This window comes from Hipposideros armiger, unplaced genomic scaffold (assembly GCF_001890085.2).
Source record: "Hipposideros armiger isolate ML-2016 unplaced genomic scaffold, ASM189008v1 scaffold_85, whole genome shotgun sequence".
Lineage (NCBI taxonomy): Eukaryota > Metazoa > Chordata > Mammalia > Chiroptera > Hipposideridae > Hipposideros > Hipposideros armiger.
The window spans coordinates 767,584-787,922 of NW_017731435.1; the positions used below are offsets into that span (position 1 = coordinate 767,584).

The window sequence follows — 20,339 nt, forward strand, 5'->3', positions numbered from 1 at the left end:
GGACAAGGCCTGAGTCAAATCCCCAAGTGGGGGGTGGAGGGCTCAGGTCTCTGCCCTGGAGGCTGTGCCTGCTGAGACCAGGGAGCTAGTACAGAGCCTGCAGGGGAGTGTGAAAGGTGTGGGCTGGGGGCAGTGTGGGTGCCTGGGGGCAGGGTGGGTGCCTGGGGGCAGTGTGGGGCCTGCAGGGCGGCCAGCTTGGCAGCCTCTGTCTTCTGCATCTCAGTCAGCAGAGGGCGCCCCTGCCCCGCCCTGCTGTGCGGACCACCCAGAGGTTGCAGGGCCTGGAGCAGAACGCTCAGCGGGCTGCAGTGGCGAGGTGCCCATCCAGGACCCTTCCCTCCGGGCTGCAGCCCTGCTGGCACTCTCACCTGAGCTCCAATGGCAACTCATAAGTGCTTCCAGGGACCAGGGGCTCTGGTGGCCACTTTGAGGGTCATCCCCCAGGTACAGCATGTGTCTGTTCGGAGGGCTGGGGGCCTGCAAGCCATCCTCCCCGATGCTGACCCACTGGGCTCATGGTTTTCTGCCCATGGCTGCAGCTCACCATGCCCCCAACTCCGTGGGGTCCCAGCACCCCAGCACGCCCCAGGGCGAGACTGGCACCCTGTTCTTCCCAGACGCCTCCCTCCCTCTCTTCCTCCCTGGGCCCTGAGCGAAGCATGTGTCCAGCCCTCCACTGGGCACTGACATCCCCTCTGGACAGTCTCCCAGGAGAATGTTCCTCCCGGAGGCACCATGAACTCCTCTCCTGGACCTTGTAGGGGCTGGCAGCCAGGTGAGGGACTCAGAAGTGGGGGTGGGCAGCCCTCCCCCAGGATGGGCCCAGGTCCAGCCGCAGTGTCCGACGGGTCCCAGTACAGAGCTCAGCTAGTCATGTCCTGGGACCTGGTGGCCCGCTCTGCGCTGCAGCCACGATCTGGGGAGGGCCGAGGAGGTGAAGGGGAGGGGGCAGGAGCAGGTCCGGATCCCAGGTCCAGGGTGGCGTAGGGACAGGGGCTATCTCAGTGGCACCCCACCCTGGCACCCACTATCTCTTTACCAAAGGCCTTGCCTGGGAATCCGCTCTGCTGGTGGGGCGGGCCGCTTGCCCCCCAGAGGACTGAGGGCCCCCCTCACACCGCCCCTGACATTCAGAGCCTCCCCTCTGTCTAGGATCCGTAGGGGGAGGCTAGACTGGCAAGGAACCCCTGGGCGGTGGTGGGGTGCCTCCGGGTGCAGGGAGGGGCCTGTGGAAGGCCATGCCCGGCCCCTCCTGGCAGACCCCCGCCAGGTCATGGGGAGGGGCTGGGCATCTATCCAGCCCCGCAGACTGCCAGGCCCCAAGATGGGCTTAGGGGGGAGGGACAGTGGCAGCCTGCTGCCTGGCCCACCCACACAGGAGCTCCCCAGCGGAGGGGTGGCCCACAGGGGGCGTCCCAGCTCCAGGTGGGCCTCTCCTCCCGACCTCCTGAGCACACCTATCCCAGCTCCAGCACCCTCCTGGCACCTGGGAAAGACCAGCCTGCCACCCACTCACCTGCGTCAGGTGAGCTGGCTCAGACCTGAGTGCTTCCTGGGCAGCACCAGAAATAGCACAGTATTTAGAAAGACTGCAGGTATTTATAGACCTGAGCTCAGCTTTGTTTAAAGAGGGATCTGTGGGGGGAAGCAGCCTTCCTGGTCCACATGTGGCAGCAGCACAGGTGCTGCCTGCCCCCCTGCTGACCCCACCTGTGTCCTTTGACCCTGCGGCTGGGTCTTCACGGGATTTGGGGCCTTTCAGCCGCTGACCCACCCCGTGTGGAGACAGGTCCTCACAGCCACCCTGGGCCGCCCCCCACCCCCCACGGGCTCGCACCCGCACCTGCCGCGTCCGTGGGCTCCCTTGTGCTCTGCGGAAGCACCGGGGCTCCTTGGCGGTCCGCCCCTCCCCCCCTTCCCTGTGCTCTTCTCCATCCGCCCCCAGGTGGAAACTTCGTTTTGTATTTTCACCTTTTCTATAATGAGCAGATTTTAGAGTACTTTATTTCATTAAAGTTTATAATTAATTTAAAAAACAGAAAGTGCAAGACAAAGGCATAAGTTAGCTCCCAGAAGGGCTTCAGGCCCAGGGATGTGCAGTGTCCCTTCTCCAGCCCGGGCAGAGGTGGGGCAGGGCAGGCGCGGGCAGGGTCCACGGGCACAGGGGGCCCCCCTGGAGGAGCTGAACCTGGGAGACGGGGTCTCCTTCTGCTTCTCAGGAGGGTTCTCCTTCCTTCCTTGAGGTTAAACAGCTCTCATTACCCAGCACCTTGAACTTGGCTCTATGAATGTCCCTGTGCCAGGTGAACAGCCTGTTACACTTGCCACGTGGCTGGTGGTACAGGCTCTCCCTGTGCCTGAGCAGAGAGCCCTCGCTCATGTTGTATTTTAATTAAGGAATTTGACAGGCAATTTGTTTCCTGGCTCTGCTGGGGGTGGGCCATTAGCCTTGTGTCAGAGACAGGGGACAGTGCCTTGGCTCCTGGCCTCCCCAGGGACCCCGGGCCCTAGGCCCCCTGCCCTGCACTGCCCTGCCTTCCTCCAGGGGCCGGGAGTCTGTTGGTGCCAGTCCTGCCAGGAGGCGTGTGGCCCCAGCGCACGTGGTCGCCTGTGGTCCCTGGAGGGTTGCTGAGGAGGGCCCAAGGTGAGGAAGGGCCCCCAGCCTCCCCCAGGCTCATGGCTGCCCCCTCTCTGAGCCCAGAGCACCCCGGGCCTGTCCAGGAGGCAGCCTCTCATGTCCGCATTCCTGCACCCTAACATCCACCTGTTAGCACAGGCCAGCCAGGGGCCGGGGCCCCACAGAACCGGCTTTTCCAGCCGCCAGGCACAGGCCTCGCCCAGGGGTGTGGGGTGCCGCGCCAGGAGTGGGCGGGGCCACCAAGGAGCCGAGAAGGTGGCTTTCCTGGGCTGGGCGTGGCCCGGTCAGGACTAGGAAACACGGTCTCTCTCTGAGGCCTGCGTAAGAGCAGGGACCTCAGAACTTGTGCCAGTTACCCTGAGGCCCTGGGCCAGGTGGTCAGGAGGGAGGCACGGGGGAGGGAGAGACGGGAGACCCTGGGCTCCACCACTCACTAAGTGCAGGCACACACACCCTCACACCCAGCAGACCAGCTGATCCACAGCCCCTCAGGCGGGGGGGCTGGGCAGTGGGGCCTCCTGTGTGACTTTCCCCAGGGACCCCGCGCCATGCATCTGACCCCTGCCCAGCTGGTGCTCCACCCCCTCTGCCCTCACACAGGGTCGGCCGGCCTGCTGACTCCTGTGAGTGTGACAGGGCAGCGCCCAGGGCCCTGAGAGCGGCCACAGCTCGTCTCGGGGAGGCCCTCCCGCAGCCACAGGCCCCTCCTCCTCCCCGCACTTCCTCCGCGTCTCTCCCTGTGAGTCAGCAGGGAGCTGAGAGGCCATCTCACAGGCAAGTCAGGGTGTCCCCAGGACTTTCAGTTTCAGGAAGACTCTGCACCTGAGGCTTTTGCAGCATTTGAACCAGTGTGGGGCACTGCCCACCCCCACCCCCTACCCCAGCCAGGCCCCTTCCTGGGGAGCAGGGCAGCACAGAGGAGCCTGAGAGGGGACCCCGGGGGTTCGGGGCATGGGGGCAGGAGGGGCTGGGGGTGGCCGCTCTGGCCAAGGCTGAGTCCCAGGGCCCCAGCTCCTGTGGGGCAGAGCGGCTGTCCCCATGCTGTGGGCTCCTGGGCCTTCTGTCCCTTCAAGGCCCGGCCTTCCTGGCCAGGACCAGTCACAGCAGCACACCAACATGTGCCACCACCTCTCTAGGAATCTGCTAAAACCTCCACCCACAGTGCACCCTCCTGCATGTCCAGGGAGCCCAGAGCCCATCCTGGAGGCCCCCACACCCCTCCACCGGGGCTCAGGCAGTGCCGGCCCAGATGTGAGACGGGCGGGCCCAGCAGCACAGCCTGCTGCCCCCCTGCAGGACGTGGACACCCTCCTGCCCCCACTGCTGTGGCCACCAGGCCCCCACCTCGCCCTCGGCTGCCTCATTGCTGCCAGCTTCAGGGTGCCATCTATATCCGATGTTAGCTTAAGTGGAAAATGTGCTTATCTAGAATCTTCACTGTAAATTCTGCATGTTTTAATCCTTTTATTTGCCTCTAGGGCAGGCATATTCCAGTCGGAGAAGAGGAAACCTATACGTACCCGGAACCCACTGGGCCTGGCGGGAGACCGGGCCACACGGGCCTGCTCCTGGGTCATGGGACCAAGTGCTGCGGGAGGGGCGGGCACAGAGGAAGCCCACCTGGCAGGGCGAGGCTTGTCCCTGTCTGCCTGCCAGCCCCTCCCTCCCGCGGGGTGGGCACAGGGTGACGGCCACGTCTGCACCATGGCCCCTCAGAGCACCTGGCCTTGTCTGGCGCCTCCCTGTGCCTGGGGGGCTCTGCTGGCTGGGGCTGGGCCTGCCGAGGCCTGCGACCCCCCCGACCTGGCCTTCCTGCTTCGCGCCCGTCCATGTGCGTAGAGAAGGGGAGCCCTTGCGGGCCTGCTGCTCCCAGGGCCTGGGCGTGGAGGGGGCAGTAGAGGCCCCAGTTGCAGAGCGACCATGAAGTCCCTGTGTGCTAGACTTGCTGTGGGGACTGCCAGAGTTTCTGCTCAGCCCACCCCTCAACACCACGTGTACCCAGGCCCACCCCAAGGGGGCACGGTGAGGCAGCTCTGCTCCTGAGCTGGGGGCAAGCCGTCTGCACTCACCCCATTCAGACTTGTCCCTCGCAGCAGTGGTCTCCCCCAAAGAGGCCCCCAAGATTCTTCCACTGTCTGCACTGCAAACCTGCCTGGGACAGCCCCCGGCCCCCGAGGCCCCCAAGCTCCTGGGTCCCCCACCCTCCAGGCCCTCACCCCCCCCAGGTCCCCAGCCCTAGGCCCCTCAGCTCCCTTCAGCTCCCCCCCGGGCCCCCAGGCTCCGCAGCTCCAGGCTGGCTCTCCTCCATGGCCCTGCTGAGCCGTCCACCAGCCAACACCCCATACTTCCTGGTGCGGGACCCCATTCTGTGCAGGACCAAGGGGAGCCCCCATTTCTCCCAGCACCAGGCATGCCAACTCTGCCCGGAAAGCTCCTGCCTCCTCACGTCAGCCTCACCCACTAGCTGCCACCCTTCCTCAGAGGAGGAGATGGTCTCCTGCACGAAGCCCCCCGACACCCCCAGAGTGTGCAGTTCCTCCTTCATGCCACACTTCCCCTCACAGCGTCACTCCCACAAAGAAGCAGTGTCCGGGGTGCAGTGTTACAAAAGATTGAGCCAGGGAGAGACGGAGCCTGCTCCGGGCTCACCTTGTCCCTGGGGCGGGAGCTCCACGGGGGGCTGGCAGAAGGGAGACACAGGGAGGAAGGGGGCGTAGGCTTCAGGGGCTGTGCTTGGAGCCTCCCAGGTTCCCAGCAACGTGAGATGTGTCCTGCCTTGGGCTGCACAGTCCCCCCAGGAGAGGCAACAAGCTCCCCACAGGAGATGCCAGCCCTCTGCCGGGGCCCAGAGGTTAGGGGTTAGGGGCCCAGATTAGGGGTTGCTGAGCCTCTGTGGACAGTCCCAGGGCTGCAAAGGGCCACAGGGGACAGTTGTGCCCCAGCTGGTATGTACTACGGATGATCCTGTCCTTGGTGCCTCGGGGGGCCGGGCATCCCCAGGCCCTACCCCTGCTGGGTCCAGACCCCACCTAAGCCTGAGGCCTCACCAGAAACAGGGGCCAGGTGAGGGCCACCAAAGCTCCTGGGTTCCCCAGGCGAGCCCTGTACACCCACAGACCACAGAGGGGGGCAGCTCCATGGTCTGAGCAGGCCTGCGGCCCCCAGGGGACAGGGCTCGCTTGTTTTTCCTCCTCGCTGGGTCCTGGGTTTCCTGGCACAGGGAGGGGTGATCTTGTGCTGCCCGGTAATTTACAAGCAGATGGAGAGGAGGAAAGGAGAGTCCGAGGGGGGTCTCCAGTGTGTTCCCAGGGGCACCTGTGACTGCACCCCACCCCTCCATGGCTTAGCCGGCGATCCGGCAGGGACCCCGAGTACTCCCCGTCTCTCTGTCTGCAGGACAAGGGCCCAGCAAGCTCCTCCTCAGAGCCCGGGGGCAGGCGTGGTCCCCCCAGGGGACAACAATGGCCTGCGCACGCCTTCCTCGTGGCCAGTGGCCAACAGGAGGCCGAGAGGCAGTGGGCTTTGAGGACGGCCCCAGGAACAGGAACGGGGACACCGTCCACTTCCTGCTGAGAGCCAGCCGGGCCTCACCCGCCGGCCCCAGGGAGCTGTTTGCCATCGGGAGTTTACCGGAAGGCCCAGGGCCGCTGCCAGGGGTGGACCGGCAGTGGCGAGCAGCCTTGCCAACTGACACTGCAAGATTGGTGTTGGAAGGCTAGACTGGCCGTCCTGAAACCCCCGGCACAAAGAGACACACCCATGGCACACAGGCACACAGAGACCCCCTCACAGACACGCGCAACCTGCACACCCCCCACTCTCACACACCTCCCCTCCTGGGTGTCCCCTGCCTGCGCCAGAGGCAGCCCCACCCACCCGCCCCCACCCCACAGGCAGGCTGCTGGCAGCTGGCTCTGGTTTCCTAGGAAACGCTGCCACCATCCTGACATTCCAGAGTCTGGGGAGGTGGGGGGGCCTCCAGCATGTGCTGGACAAGGCCCTGAGCCTGCCTGGGACTCAGGCTGCAGGTGGGCTTGGGCTGGATGCAGAAAATATGCCTGGTGGGCCAAGGAGGGTCCAGGGACCTGGGGACACACCACCTCCACCAGAGTCCCCATGAGCTCAAGGCTCTGCTGCCCAGACCCTGAAATGGGGGGACGACGAGGACTCCCCGCCCGTGTCCTTCCCAGCCATGCCAGCTGGCAGCCCACGTCAGCAGTGCCCACCGATGGCACCCCTTTGTGTGACACCTGCTGTCCTGAGAGGGGCCAGGAAGAGGCTGGAGTCCTGCTTGCTAGGGAGCAGGGGACAGGGACCGCCCGCCAGGCATCCTGGCTCATGGGGCCGACTCCCCCACCCCCGTGAGGGGCACCTCCAGTCACTGTGGGCGGGTCAAGACAGGAGCCTTGTGTCCCGGACAGGGCTCAGTCCTGTCCCTTCTCCGTGGACCTGGAGCAGAGTGAGTCTGAGGGAGTGCCTGGTCTGGTCATAGCCCGGCCCATGAGCCCTGCTTTTGGGGCCCTTTGTGGGACGTAGGGGACAGCACATGGGCATCAGGGAGGGGCAGGTGGGTGCTCTAAATGGCTCAGTGTGCAAGGCAGGGACAGAGGCAGGGGAGCCCTGGCCTTCCCACTGGGGGAGTTTCCAGCAGACCCTGCAGCACGGGCCCCTCGCCGAGAGCCAGACCCCACGTGGAGGGGGTGACATCCATCCCAGAAGAGGTGGGGACACTCAGTGACTGAGCCCTGGGGTGCAGGTTGACATTCAAATCCTAGTCTGACTGACCCGGGCTCTCCCTCAGGCCCTGCACAGGCTGCCCAGCCTCCGCACTCCTGCACCCACGTGGAGGGAGGCCTAGGGACCGGCCCAGACCTCCAGGGGAGGGGCTGTGAGTGCTGGGAGGGCAGGGAGGCATCTGTGGCTCAGGGAAGCGTGTCAGAACAAGTGGGGCAGAAAGTGGGTGTGGGTACGGGGGGGGGGCGTCGAGCGGGAGGGGCCCTGGCCTGGGGGGCTGAGCCAGGCCCAGTACAGCAACGTTTACATAGCACCTTCCAGTCCACACAGGCAGCCAGAGAAGAGTCAGAATAATGCTGAGCTGGCGATGATGGTGGTGACGAGGAGGAAGATGATGGCAGCACCCCAACACTGGCTGGACACCCGAGGCCTGCACTCTGGGTGCTCTGGGGCCCCTCCCAGCTCTCAGGCAGCAATGCCCCCAGTCAGCACCCATTGTGCCTGCTGTGAGGATGGGTGTTCATTACGTTAATTCCGCTCCCTCTTGCAAAGCCTAATCACCTTCTCCTAATGAGCCGGCTTTCTGTCAACGTGAGATCATCGAATTCACTCTGAGCCAGCTGAGCAAACAGAGCAATCTGAAACCCACTTGGCTACTTGTGCTGGTGGAGATTTCACAACCGATGTACTGGGGTTTGGAAGCCCATTGCCGTATGTTCTGATTCACTAGCCTTGAGTGTGTTTTCCAGAGCACAGGGGTCCTTTACTCTGGGGGTCTGTGAGCCTGGACAGGAGGCAGTGACACCTTTCTCCTCGCTGACCCCTAAGGGGACTGTGGCATTTCCTCCCACGTGCAGTCCCCGGGCCTCTGTCACCAACAGAAAGCAAGTGTGAGCCTGCCGCAGACTCTGCACTGTCCACGCTTAGCTCCCCTCTAAACCAGGGGTGTCCGGGCAGGGAGGGGCATGCGTCGCCACCTCACGCGTCTGCTTGTGCGATTTTCATAACTACTTCAAGATCACGGGTTTCCTGTGTAATCCCATGTCTGTGTACTTAGAACACATGTGAACACGAGCCCCATGCACAAGGGTTCAGGGCAGTGAAACTCTTGGTGTGACGCTTGCGTGGTGGAGACACGTCATCACGCATTTGTCAAAACCCATAAGATACAGGACAGAGCGTGAGCAGACCCTGGCTGCTAATTAGTAATAACATAGTCCACACCAGAGCGGGATGTGAGCAACCGGCGACTGTATAGCCTGCTGTTTTTCTGTGAACTCAAAACTGCTCCAAAATAAAGTCTATTCATTTTTTAAAAGTTTATTAATTATAAAAAAATATCCCCAGACTGCCAAAGGGGGTCCCTTGGAGCACTGCTGGATGAGGGGACGGTGGCCCTGGCTCCAGCCTCCACATGGGTGACGGGGGTGGGAGGTCTGGAGCCACCGCAGACCTGGGCTCCAAGGCCAGTGAACACCTCGGGCTGGCCTGCGAGGAAGCAGCCACTCTGGTGACAGTGCAGCTCAGCACTGACACGGCTCACGCAAGCGCGCACACAAGCAGGCACTGGCAGACAGCCCGCCCTGGACACACCCTGCAGGCCCCATGCGGAGCTCTGCCGACCTGAGATTCTCTTCGTGTTCTGCATTCTGAACACACACGTGATGTAACCTCAGCCACTACATTCAGAGCATGAAGTCCAGAAGCTTGTTTCTGAAAGGAGCGAAGTATTTGCGTTTCCACATTCGTTCTTAAAGGCTGCCAAATATTCCAGATATGGCCCTGCAGGTGCAGCGAGCGCCACCCCCCTTGCGTGTCCCCTAACCACAGATCCCTGGAGAAAGAGGCATTTTCTCACGGAACACCGACCATGCTGTCTGCACAGACATGGCTTTGGTCGGTTGTGTTTCCTTTTAAAGTTCCAGAGCCAAAGTCAGTTTAACCATCAAGCTAAACGATTACTCTGCTTTAGAGCTAGTGTGAGAGGCTTGAACTTAACCCAGTAAATATTTCAGGGCAACATGCACGACATGTGAACCAGAAAGAACAGCATCCTCAGGACTCAGCATGGATGTGGTGGCTGCTTGAAGGAGACGCTGTGACTGGCAGGCGCCTCCTTGGGTTAAAGGACAGGACACTTACAATCCGTTTTGCTGCCGTTAGAACTCATCGCGGCGCTGCCCTTCCTGCAAGAACGAAGCCACCCTGTCAGGGCTGGGCGTGCACCCATGTCCCAGCAAACACCACACGCTAGGTCCCCGAGTGTGTCATGCCCACCCAGAGGTGCCTATGGGGACATGGAAGGGCTCAGCCAGGGAGGTGGGTGGGATGAAAACCCAGTCACACTCCTGCGGGAGTTTCCCCTCGGGCTTGGGGCTCTGGGGCCATACGGCCAAAAGGCAGAGGCCAGCAGGGCTGGGAACAGGCTTCAGGAGGGGCCTTCCTGCCTCGTCAGTCCCCTCCCCAGCCTCCATGGGACAAGCTGTGATGGGCCAGCAGGCCCCTACTCGTCACACGAGCAGCCACTGCTTAGGGACCATCCCCAAGGGCCAGAGTGGCCACAGCAAGTTGGGTGATCAGAAAGGCGGCCTGAGCAGTGTGCCAGCAGCGGGCCCCGAGGTGCCTGTGCGTGGCCTGTGCACCTGCCATCTGGAGTCCCACACCTGCTGGCTGCCCCCTCAGCTGCTGCGCCAGTGGGGTGGGAGTGGGGCAGGTGGAGCCTGCAGGTGGGGGACCAGTGAGGCAGCGTCTCACTCAACGCCCACTCTTCAGCCGAGAGCTGGGAGCTGGGGCACATCAAGTCACCTGGGGCTGCCGATCTCACCTGTGGCACCTTCATGAGGAGTTACCACGACCTGTAGGACCCAGGTGTATGCCCAACAGAAATGAACGCACACGTCCACATGGCATTATTTATAACAGCCAAAAGGGGGGCACCACCCAGGTCCATCGATGGAAGAATGGGTAAACAAAATGTGGCCCATCTGTACCACGGGTGTGACTCAGACACCAGCTACAACGTGGACGGACCTTGAAAGCAATGCTGAGTGACAGACCCAGACACGCAGTGCACATGCCGTGCGATTCCATTCGCATGAGAAGTCCAGAGCAGGCAACTTGCTGGGGACAGGAAGTGGATCAGAGGTGACTGGGGGCTGGGGACAGGCGAGGGGCGGTGCTGAACGGTGGGGTGATGGTAGCATTCCAGAGCCGACTGTGGGGATGGCTGCACCACCTGTGAACTGTGATCTGTAAGCCGTGAACGGATGGGACGTGAGCTAATATCTCAATAAGCTTTTAAAACAATGTGCTTCCGGCCTCCTCGTGGGGAGATGAGGTGGTTTCCACAAACCTGTGCTTGTCTCTGTCTTGAAACTTATCTCTAGAAACACACGGCAAATGCCTCAAATAAACGGGCCAGCCTGTTGGGGGTGCCTGCAAGGGAGGTGGGCCAGGGAGGGAGGTGCGCCCTGGTGACAGCGTCACTAAGGGGACCCAGGGCCCAGCAAGGCTGCACAGGGGGTGCCTCTGACAGCCTCCCCCCTGGAGAGGGGCGGCAGCCAGCTCCAGGAGCCAGGCGAGAGGGGAGAGGAAGTCAGTCTGCTCAGAGCAGTGGGCAGCCCACTCCACCCGCAGCCCCTGCCTTCAGGCTGCAGAAGCTTCCTCAGGTTTGTGGGGGGTCCTGGAGAAGCACAAGCCACTTAACCCTCCTAACAGACAGACAGACGATGGCCACTCACAGACCAGGGGCGCCCCCGCCCCCTTCTCACCTCCTCCGTGTCCACCCTTGATCTTAGCCCGGAGCGGGCTGGGGACAGAAGCAGGCTCCTGTCACTGTGGGAGGCTGTGGGTGCCTGGAGCCCCTGGGTGGCCAGGGCCCAGCAGAGCCTGCCTCCAGCCCCAGCCCCAGGCTGGCTGACAGCTCCTCCCATAGTGTCTAGGAAAGTGGTGACGCCCAATGGACGCCCCCCGCCCCCCGCAAGCAGGAAGGGGGCGGTGCACCCCCAGGACAAGGGAGACCCAGGAAGGAGAGCGGGCAGAGCTTCCTGCATGGCATGAGGCCAGCGGTGCAAAGCCAACGTCTGCCAGCGCCTGGCCAGCCGCCAGGGACAGAGGCGCAGAGGCCAGGCGGCGAGGGGCTGCGAGTGTCTTCTCTGCTTGTCTTTATTTTACTAATTTTCTACCACCAACAGGGGGTACTTTTTAATTAAAGAAAAATAAACCTTGCAGAAAAGGGACGGTACCAACCAGGTTTCTGGCACGGCAGGGGTGCCACTCCACCTCCAGTGGGACCCGAGTACCCAGGGCTTGGGGGGCCTTAAACCTGGCAGATGGGGGGTCAGGTCTCAGCTGTGATGCCCCCCAGCTGTGAGATGTGGGTGGAGTAGTGCTCCATAAATGTGTGCTCTCCCCACACCACCTTCTAGGGAGCCCAGCCGCACGTATGCAGGTGGATTCCTCACTGTGTGCTTTGTGGGGGTCAGGGGCCCAAAGCGTGCAGAAGCTGGCTGTCCTGGGCCGAGAGCCCGCAGCTCCCCTCTGCTGCACAGCCGCCCCCGCCACAAAGCCCAGGCCCCGCCCGCCTCACACTGCCCGTTCAGCCAGGTCACAGGCCCTGAGCCCACAGACCCCTGCAGAGCCGTCTGGGGGGAGCCCGGCAAGCAGGTGACTGGGGTCTGAGAGGTCTGGGACCAGGGACATGGGTCTGCCAGGCTCACACCAGGATGCCCCAGGGGTGATCACTTCCGCCCCACCTGGGCCTGGAGGTGGCGGGTCTCCGCTGCTCCCCCACGACTGTTGCCAGCCCAGGTCACAAGCCCAGGTTGTCTCCCCACCTCGACAGTGAGGGGAGAAAGGCACGCTGGGGCGGGTCTTCTACTCAGCACCATGGAGGGCGGGAAAGCAGACCCCCTGGGCTGAGGCTAGGGCGGCAGTGTGGTGGGGGGCCAGGTCTCTGCCTCACACCCAAGGGTGCATCCACCCACCTCCAGGGACCCCCGTGCTTCTGGCCCCCAAGAACAGATGGTAGAGGGCCTCGTGCTGCACAAGCTACCCCAGGGGTCAGCTCCAGGCACCTTCCAGCCTCCAAGGAGGACCTGGGGGTGTCGGGGACTCACGCAGCCACCCCCAGAGCAGCACACGCTGTGCCATCCGCCATCCACAGTCTTTTTCCAATAAAGCCCTGCTGGGGGTGGGGGGGAGGACCTTCAGGGCTTTGAGGCAGACTGAGGGCCCTGGGGTCCAAGGGATGGAGAGGAGCTTGGCCCCCCTGTGGGTGGCTCCCAAAAGAGTGAGCCTGAACCATATGGGGCTACACTCACCCCACCCCAAGGCTCCTTGAAGGCGAAGGGTTCGAGCCTTCTCCACGAGGGACGGGGCGGACGCCTGGGGGAGGACGGGACAGAGCAGGAAGGGCCTGACTGCTTCCTCTGGCCCGCTGACATCCCCAGCCTCACAGGCCCCCGCACCCCACTTTGCACCCAGGACAGCATTTGACTGAGCCGAGTGGCCCCTCCTGCCCAGGCCATGCTTGTGGGGCTCCGTCTGTCGAGGAGACCCCCTCCCTGGCCCCTTTCCAGGCTGGCATGGGTTTCCTCCTCCCCTGAGCCTTCCCCAACCAGCACTCGGTGAGGGGGGCCTACCCAGAGTGCCTGTTCCCCCGTGAGGCTCACCCACTTCCTGCGCCATTGTGCCCGGCCCTCTCTGGGGGGATGGCCAGGGGAAGGAGTAGGGTGCTGGATGTCACCATGGCACCCAGATGCTGCCAGGGGCAGGGGTCAGCCCCTAGCCCAGGTGTGGGGTCCTGCCTCCCAGTTCCTGTCACATGGCCAAGCATGAAATCAAACTGACATGGAAACATGATGAATTTGCTGCTTAAAGAAAAAGTCACAAAGCTTTAAAAAAAAAAAGCTGCCTTCCCTTTTAATTAGAACTGCTGTCTGTCCCTGCAGGCCCAGGAGCCAGCGCTCCTGTCCTGGGTGGGGGTGGGGGTGGGGCTGGAGCGCTGGGGCAGCTGCAGCGGGAAGAGGCAGGTTCTAGCAGAGCAGCCGGGACTCGGCCCCATCCAGCCCTTCCGGCCCCCGGCCCTCCTGAGGGCTTCGGCGAGGACTTCCCTGAGAGATGGGGCCCTGTCCTCTGTCCTGGGTGTCTGAGCTGTGAACACAGCTGAGGCCCCAAGCTTAGGGCAGGAGAGCACCCCAGCAGGACTAGGTGGCACCGGCCCTCAGGGACGGGATGGCCGAGGGCCTGGAAAGCCCGTGGCCTAAGGGTCACATCGGGGCCGGGCTCCAGCAGCTGCATCGCGGCTGGCCTGGGACGGGGACGGGGACGGGCCTGTTTGTGTCTTCTGCGGGGGCCGCACCCAGACCTGGGGCTTGGTCTGAGTGTGCTGGACCCACACCCTGCGGGGACCGTCCCGCCTCTCAGACCCCAAGGGGCTGCACTGGGAGCCCTGGCTGGGCAGTCCGGGGTGAAAGTGCCCGGGCCAGGGCCGCCCATCTGCGGGAACCTGTGTCTCCATCATTTCATTTGAGACGTTTTCTTGGGGAAGAAATGCCTAGTCTTTGCCTCAGCAGTTCCCCAAATCCAGGAGACACCCCAGAGCAGCCCCTTGTCCGCTCCCAGCAGGCACAGCAGCCCCTGGCAGCCGACGGGGCTGTCCGGCACAGAAGCCCCCAGCCAGGCTCTGAGCGGGGGAGCATCTGGGCAGTGTGAGCGCAGAGGTCTGGGCGGCCCCTCCGGCTGCACACGAAGGCCAGGCGCCTGCCCCGAGTGTGCAGGCCCGTGTGGCAGGGGCGGGAAGTGGGTCCTCGGGGAGGGGGCACGAGTCCCGCTTCCTCTGAAGCCCCCTCTCCTGGACTCTCTCGAGGTCCCCCCACCCCATGAACCCTGGGGGAGGTCTCAGGGTGGAGAGGCCTGGTTGGGAACAGCTCCTGTGGTCTTACTCTGAGAGACGGTTCAGAAAGGGCTCTGCTGCTGACAGTGTCTGAAGACTGCTGTCCTCCCCACCCCCGCCCCCAAAGGCTGGCCAGACCACAAGCCGTGAGGAGGGGCACCCCACCCCTTCTGTCCTGGAGAGGCCCTGAAGTCACCCCCACCATGCACACTGCCGGGCCAGGGGCAGTCCTTGCTGGGGCGGTCACGCTCTTACAAACAGAACATTCTACTACAGCCAGGAACAGGGGAAGCCACTGGTATCCAGTTGGGGGTATCCCTGGGCTCCAGATGAGCGAACCGGGAAACAGCAGATGTGGGTTTCACTGGAACAGGGACAGCAAAACTGCCCACTTGCAGATGCTGCCCCATCTGGGGAAGTCGGTGTCACCTAGGGACGGCGAGGGAGGCGGGCCACTGGCCCAGGATGAGCAGCAGTGAGGATGGGTGGGCGGTGTCTCCCTGGGAAGGACAGACAAGCAGCACCTGCGCCCCCCCCCCCGCAGAGCTGCCCCCTCCCTGTGCAGGGGGCGGAGCACAGGACAGCCCAGGCCACGGGCGCACCTGTAGCTGGACATGTACCCGTTCGCGTCCGCACTGAACAAAGAAAGAGCTCCTTTTCTTTCCCTTTCTTTTTTCTTTTTGGTCTTTAAAGTGACAAAAAGGGGAAAGGAACACACTCGTACAAACAACAGACGAAGCTTTCTTCCTTTCTACCTTTAAGTCTGTTTTCAAAGTGCCACCCTCATCACATACAGGTACCTCCTGGCAGCGTCTGGGGACAGGTGGCCTGGAGGCCAGGTGCAGGGCACCCTGTGGGATGAACAAGAGGGTGCGTAGGCGGGTTACCTGGTTCTCAAGTGCACAGAGACCCCACGCCTGAGGGCTTGAGAAGGAAAGACCCCCCATGTGCAAGCCTGCAGGGTAGCCCTGAGCTGACAGCCTCTGGTGCCGACCCCAAGGGCCACACTCCCAGACACGAGGTGGCCACAGCAGGGGTGTCCCTGGGTTCCTGCTGCTCCACAGCTAAAGTCTGAGTCATTGCGTCAAGAGGTCCACTCAGTCGAGAGGACCCACTGTGCTCCCGGGGGTCTGTCCTCATGGCCGACACACCTGCTCCTCCAGGAGGCTTCCAGCCAGGCTGACCACCGCAGGCCTGGCATGTTTCTGCACGCAGCCGGCCAGAAGGCATGCAGGGTCCCTCAGATAGAACAGGGCGCAAGGAGGACAGAGGACACCCCCAAAGTCGGAAGCTCCAGGAGAACAGCCGTGCCCTCATGGTTGGTGACCTTGAGGGAATCAGAAAGGGGCAGAGGTTACCATGGGGTTGAGTGCTGAGGACAGGCCCCTTGGGGTCCAAGCCCCAGGCCTGAGCACCCACCGGGGGTCTTCTGAGCATCTCCCTCAGGACCCCCAAGACCCCCAGCTCCCATCAGCCCTCCCCATCTCAGAGGCCCGCCTTCCTCAGTGCCCAGGGCCAGGCCACGGGGGCCGTGCTGGGCCTCTCCGAGCAGGGACCCCCGACCCCTGCACTGCCCTCTGTGCCCATCCCACCTACATGGGACCCTCAACTGCCCGGGGGAAGGCGCGGGACCCTTGATAACTTGAGGGCCTGGACCTCGGGCCTTGCCCTAAAGCCTGCAGCCTAGGCCAGCACACAGGGTACTGAGGGGACACCCGCTATTCTGGGTCCTTCGGCCGCTTATAGCCGAGGGATTGGGGGCGCTAATGGCCCTGCACATGGCCTGAGCTCACGGCTCAGAAGAACCCTAGTGTGTGACTGTCCAGGGTGTGTGTGACTAATGCACCCTGGAGAGACACGCCCCCCCCGGACCTGGAGGCCCCCACCCACCAGGCTCACCCTCCTGGCTTGGGGGAGCCTCAGGGTTGGGGAGGGACACACCCTAAAACAGAAAATCCTTTCCCAGGTTGATGGGGACCCCACGCTTCAGCCCCGTTTCTTGATGTGTCCCCGCCTTCCTTCAGCAGGGACACCTGGCTAAAGAGACAGATGGGCATCTGAGCCCAGCTGCTCAAGGACGACCCCCCCCACACACAAAGAATCAGCCGGGCTTTCAGGGAGGGGAGCCCACTCTAATCCACCGAACTGGGGGAAACATTCTCCACCGGAATCCTCTGCCCACTTCTTAGTCAGGGGTGGAGGCAGGCGTGGCAGGCGTGCAGCGTCATGTGTCCCAGGAGGCTCTTGGAGGGCGCCCAGGAAACAGGAGACGGAGGAAGGGAGAGACCAGGGACCAGCAGCCTGAGTCTGCAGGGGCGGTGTGTGTGTGTGTGTGGGGGGGGGCTCCAGGAACAGGAGGGGCCGCCTGAGTGCCACCAGGAGGGGAGGTGTCCCCGCCCACCTGTGACTCATCCGCCAACACAGGAGGCAGAAGTGATGCGGTGCAGGTCCTGGCCCAGCCCCTAAGACAGTGACTGCTTCCGATTTTGCTGTCTGGGAAGCTGTGAGCTGCTGTGACAAAATCCTGCCTATTCTGAGGCTGCCATGCTGGGTGGAAACCCATCCAGCCACATGCAGGGGCCCTGGGGTGTGTGTGAGAAAGGGTGACGGTGTCTGCATGCCTGTGGGGGTGGAGTGGCCTCAGGCAGGTGAGCAGCCACCACCACCGGCCAGGAGCACACAGAGTCGTGGGGAACAGCAAACCGGGTTGTTCTGTTTTGTTTTTGTTTTTGTAGAGGGCAGTGTCACTGGCCCTCATATGTGGGATCCGAACCGGGGCCCTCTGGCGTCCCAAGCCAGCTCTTAACCAACACGCCACTCGGCCGGCCCAAACGGGGTTGTTTGAAGCCACCGTATTTTGGGGAAGTTTGTTCGTACAGGGATGGTAAACTGAAACAAAGAGCTAGCGTGTCTGACGCTGAGAGGTTTCAAATTCTCTCAGAGGCTGGGGGCAAGCACGTGTAAGAATGTAACAGCTAAGCAGCCAAAAAATAAGGCACATCCAACCCTGCAGAGAACGGAGTGGAACAGAGGTGAAATATATTCACATTATCCATATGCATCAGCTGAACATTTTAATATCAACACTGAGGCATGATTTAGCCAAAACTTCCATTTGTGCATATGTGTGGCGGAGGGATGGGGGACATAAGATTGTGAAACCTTCAACTTCCATAGAAAAAAGTAGATGAATCATATGCCTGAGTCGAAAAGTCACGAAACGAGAACCAGCAGGCAAGTGCATCACAAGGACATGGAGAGCCACTCTTTCATTAGTCACTTTATGTAACACTGACATCAATAAATATTAAATCAAAACAATTACGTTCGGGAACGGCTTACTCTAATGTGACGTAAGATTCAAAGCCTTTTCCCATTTACACCTAATAAAACCCAGGAGCACCTGCCGAGAAACCCACCTCTCTTCCCACAGCTCAGCTGCTGGCCCCAGGTTCCCAGCGTGGTGAGGTCAGACCCCCAGGCCGGTCCTGCGTGCGCCACACCTGCCGGGATCCGTGACTGGCTGGAGGCCTCAGGAGCCACCAGTGTTCTGGCGGGAGCCAGGTGGGGCAGGGCTGGGAGGCGGGCGGAGGGGGCGCACTCCCAAGCAGTCCTCGCGGGGGACAGAGAGCCCGGCCCCAGGTGGGGCCACACAGGAGCCTGGGGCGTGGACGCGGCACTGACCTCCCCAGACCTTCCAGCGTGAGTCTGCTGGCCACGGGACAGGGCGGACGTGGGCAACGGCCCCTCCCTGCATTGGCACTGAGGCCCCGAGCCCGCCAGTGAGGATGACCCTGGGCGGAGGGCTGAGGAGCTGAGGACATTTCCTGCCACCATCGGCCGGCTCTCAGCTCAGCTTATCTACATTCAAGGTCTGAGAGCAGTGACCTCACCAGCCAGGCAGCCCGGCCGGGAGGTGGGGCAGGGGAACCGCCCGTCAGGCTCCACTTTCCAGAGTGGCCAGGATTCCAACAGCAGAGAAGGGAAGGTCTTCGGCGGCTGCAGCTGGACCTCAGACTCGCCTGGGTCCAGGAGGTCGTGGGGCTTGACCTGTGTCTTGTGACGTCACCCAAGTCTCCAGGGAAACCCCCGGCCATGTACAGGAGCCTGACCCGGGCATGCAGACTGACTCCTCTCCCACCGCCCCGAGCTCAGGCACAACTTGCCCTACCCAGGGCAGGCGTGGCCGGCAGGCCCGCCCAGCATCAGGTGGAGAGGGCTGGGGCCTCCAGGTCCATCTGCAGACGGACCCAGGGAGCACGTGCGGTCAGAGCAGGACCCCCAGGCGAGCAGGAAAGACCTTGCTTCGGCCTGAGCTCGGCAGCGGCACTAAGGTTGCTAGACAGACCCGTCCACCCCGGGGCAGCTGACCTCCCATCTCAGGCAGCACAGCTGGGCGGGTAAGTGTGGTGCCCACCGAGCTGCTCGAACGAGGTCACAGAGCCAACCTGGGGTCCCCGACCAGGGCCCAGTGGTCTCACCAGCCGGTGCCCAGGGTCCCTGGGCTCCGGGAGGCTGTGCTGCGCCTGCCAGAGGCAGGTCTCACGGGACACCGCACGACGCAAAGAAAAGGCCGAAACGGTAACACGAAAGCCTGGACCCTGCTCCCCAATTCCAAGGCCTGTCCAGGCTGACAGAGCCAAACAGCAGCCCCAAATGCCAGCCGTTGGGGATGGGCCATGCAGACACCATGTGTGGCCTTCCCTCTGCAGGGCGGACACCAGGCCTGGGTCCTTGTTGCCTGTCATGGCTGCCACACCCTCCCGCCCTCAAATCCCCAGGGCACCCAGCAGGCCCCAGGGAGGACGGCCTGACAACAGCGATGACCATGTTCCTGGTAGTCAGGGCCAAGGCGGGACGGGGCACCTTCCCCTGCGCTATTTCTACTTTGACGACACCCCGCGAGGTCACCACCTTACAGACGAGGGGACTGAGGCTGGGAGGGTTCCAGACCCAGTCCGGGTCTTTCAGCTGCGTGGCGACGCAATGTGTCCGCGACGCGATGTGTCCGTGTCCCAGGGCGGCCAGAACAAAGGACCACAAGCTAGGTGGCCCCCAACAGCAGACATGTACCCTCTCTCAGCGCCAGACGACAGACCTGTGAGACCCAGGTGTCGCCACAGGGAAGGCCAAGCTCCAAAAGGCCTGAGGAGGGGACCCCATCACAGTGCCCACCGGCACAGCAGGCTGGGCACCAGGAGGGAGGTGCCCCGAGGTGACAGACACCTATGCTGGGAACAGGGCCCCCGCCCGCCTCAGTCCAGGGGAACTGGGTGTTACTGTGCGTCTGCCCGCCTTCCCTGCCCCCGCAGGCAGCTGTCCGGCTCGGCTGAAACAAGCGCAGCTACTCCGGCCGGGCCTCCCGGGGACACAGGTGTTCTCAGAAACCTGGAGGTGAACCAGGAATTCCCCTGCACTTTCCTCTGAACTGACGGGCCAGGAAACGGCCCTCAGAAGGGACAGAACTTCTGCCTGGACCACTTCTCTCCTCCTCCCCCTGTGATTACGGGACATTCAGGGGACCCTCCCTCTGGGCCGGGAGGTCCGGGCACCCCGGCTCCTGTCCCTCCCACCCCACCCGAACTGGAAGCAATGGACTAGGCACAGGGTCCCTCACAAGCTTGCTTTTCCAGGGGCTTCCCAGGCAGGAAGACCCGCCCCCGCCACTGGCCAGGAACCCACCCATCTACAGCGGGGCCTCCTGGCCCCTTCCTCGGCCAGCTGAAGGGTTGCAGGGGGCCCCCACCCACCCCGACTCCCCGTCTACAGCCGAGGCGCCCCCAGTGTCCTCCCACCCCTGAGTTGCCCCTATGATGTTTAGTCCAGTCCTGGCCGGAGGTTCCTTGGCCTCTTCACATCCACACCACATGCAGCCCCCACCTGGGCCCTGGGAGCCCACCCACCTCACACAGGCCCCCACTGCCCCCCTGGGCTCCCCACGCTCTTCCCAGTGTTTCTCCAGGGCCCTGCCTCCCACACTCAGCACACAAGGCCGCACTGGCCACAGCGCCCCCGTAGTGCCAACATCCCCTTCTCTCCGGCTGCCCCCCCCGCCCCCCGAGTCTCTGGCAC

At 62.9% G+C, this 20,339-nt stretch overlaps 1 protein-coding gene across 7 annotated transcripts in view; it reads right to left on the bottom strand.

Moving 5' to 3' along the window:
• PWWP2B (PWWP domain containing 2B) overlaps positions 1 to 20,339 on the bottom strand; it is a 71,006-nt gene that overhangs the window by 34,502 nt on the left and 16,165 nt on the right. For 2 of the 7 annotated variants that reach the window (XM_019644086.1, XM_019644083.1), the window contains exon 3: positions 14,472 to 15,594. The exons of 2 other annotated variants lie outside the window; for them this stretch is intronic. In XM_019644086.1, the coding sequence (XP_019499631.1) occupies positions 15,581 to 15,594 (14 nt within the window). In that variant the 3' untranslated portion in view covers positions 14,472 to 15,580. Of the gene's footprint in view, positions 1 to 8,700; positions 9,559 to 14,471; positions 15,595 to 17,686; positions 19,960 to 20,339 lie in introns of those variants that run through there. 3 more of the 7 variants (XR_002124202.1, XR_002124201.1, XR_002124203.1) reach the window with 3 other exon arrangements.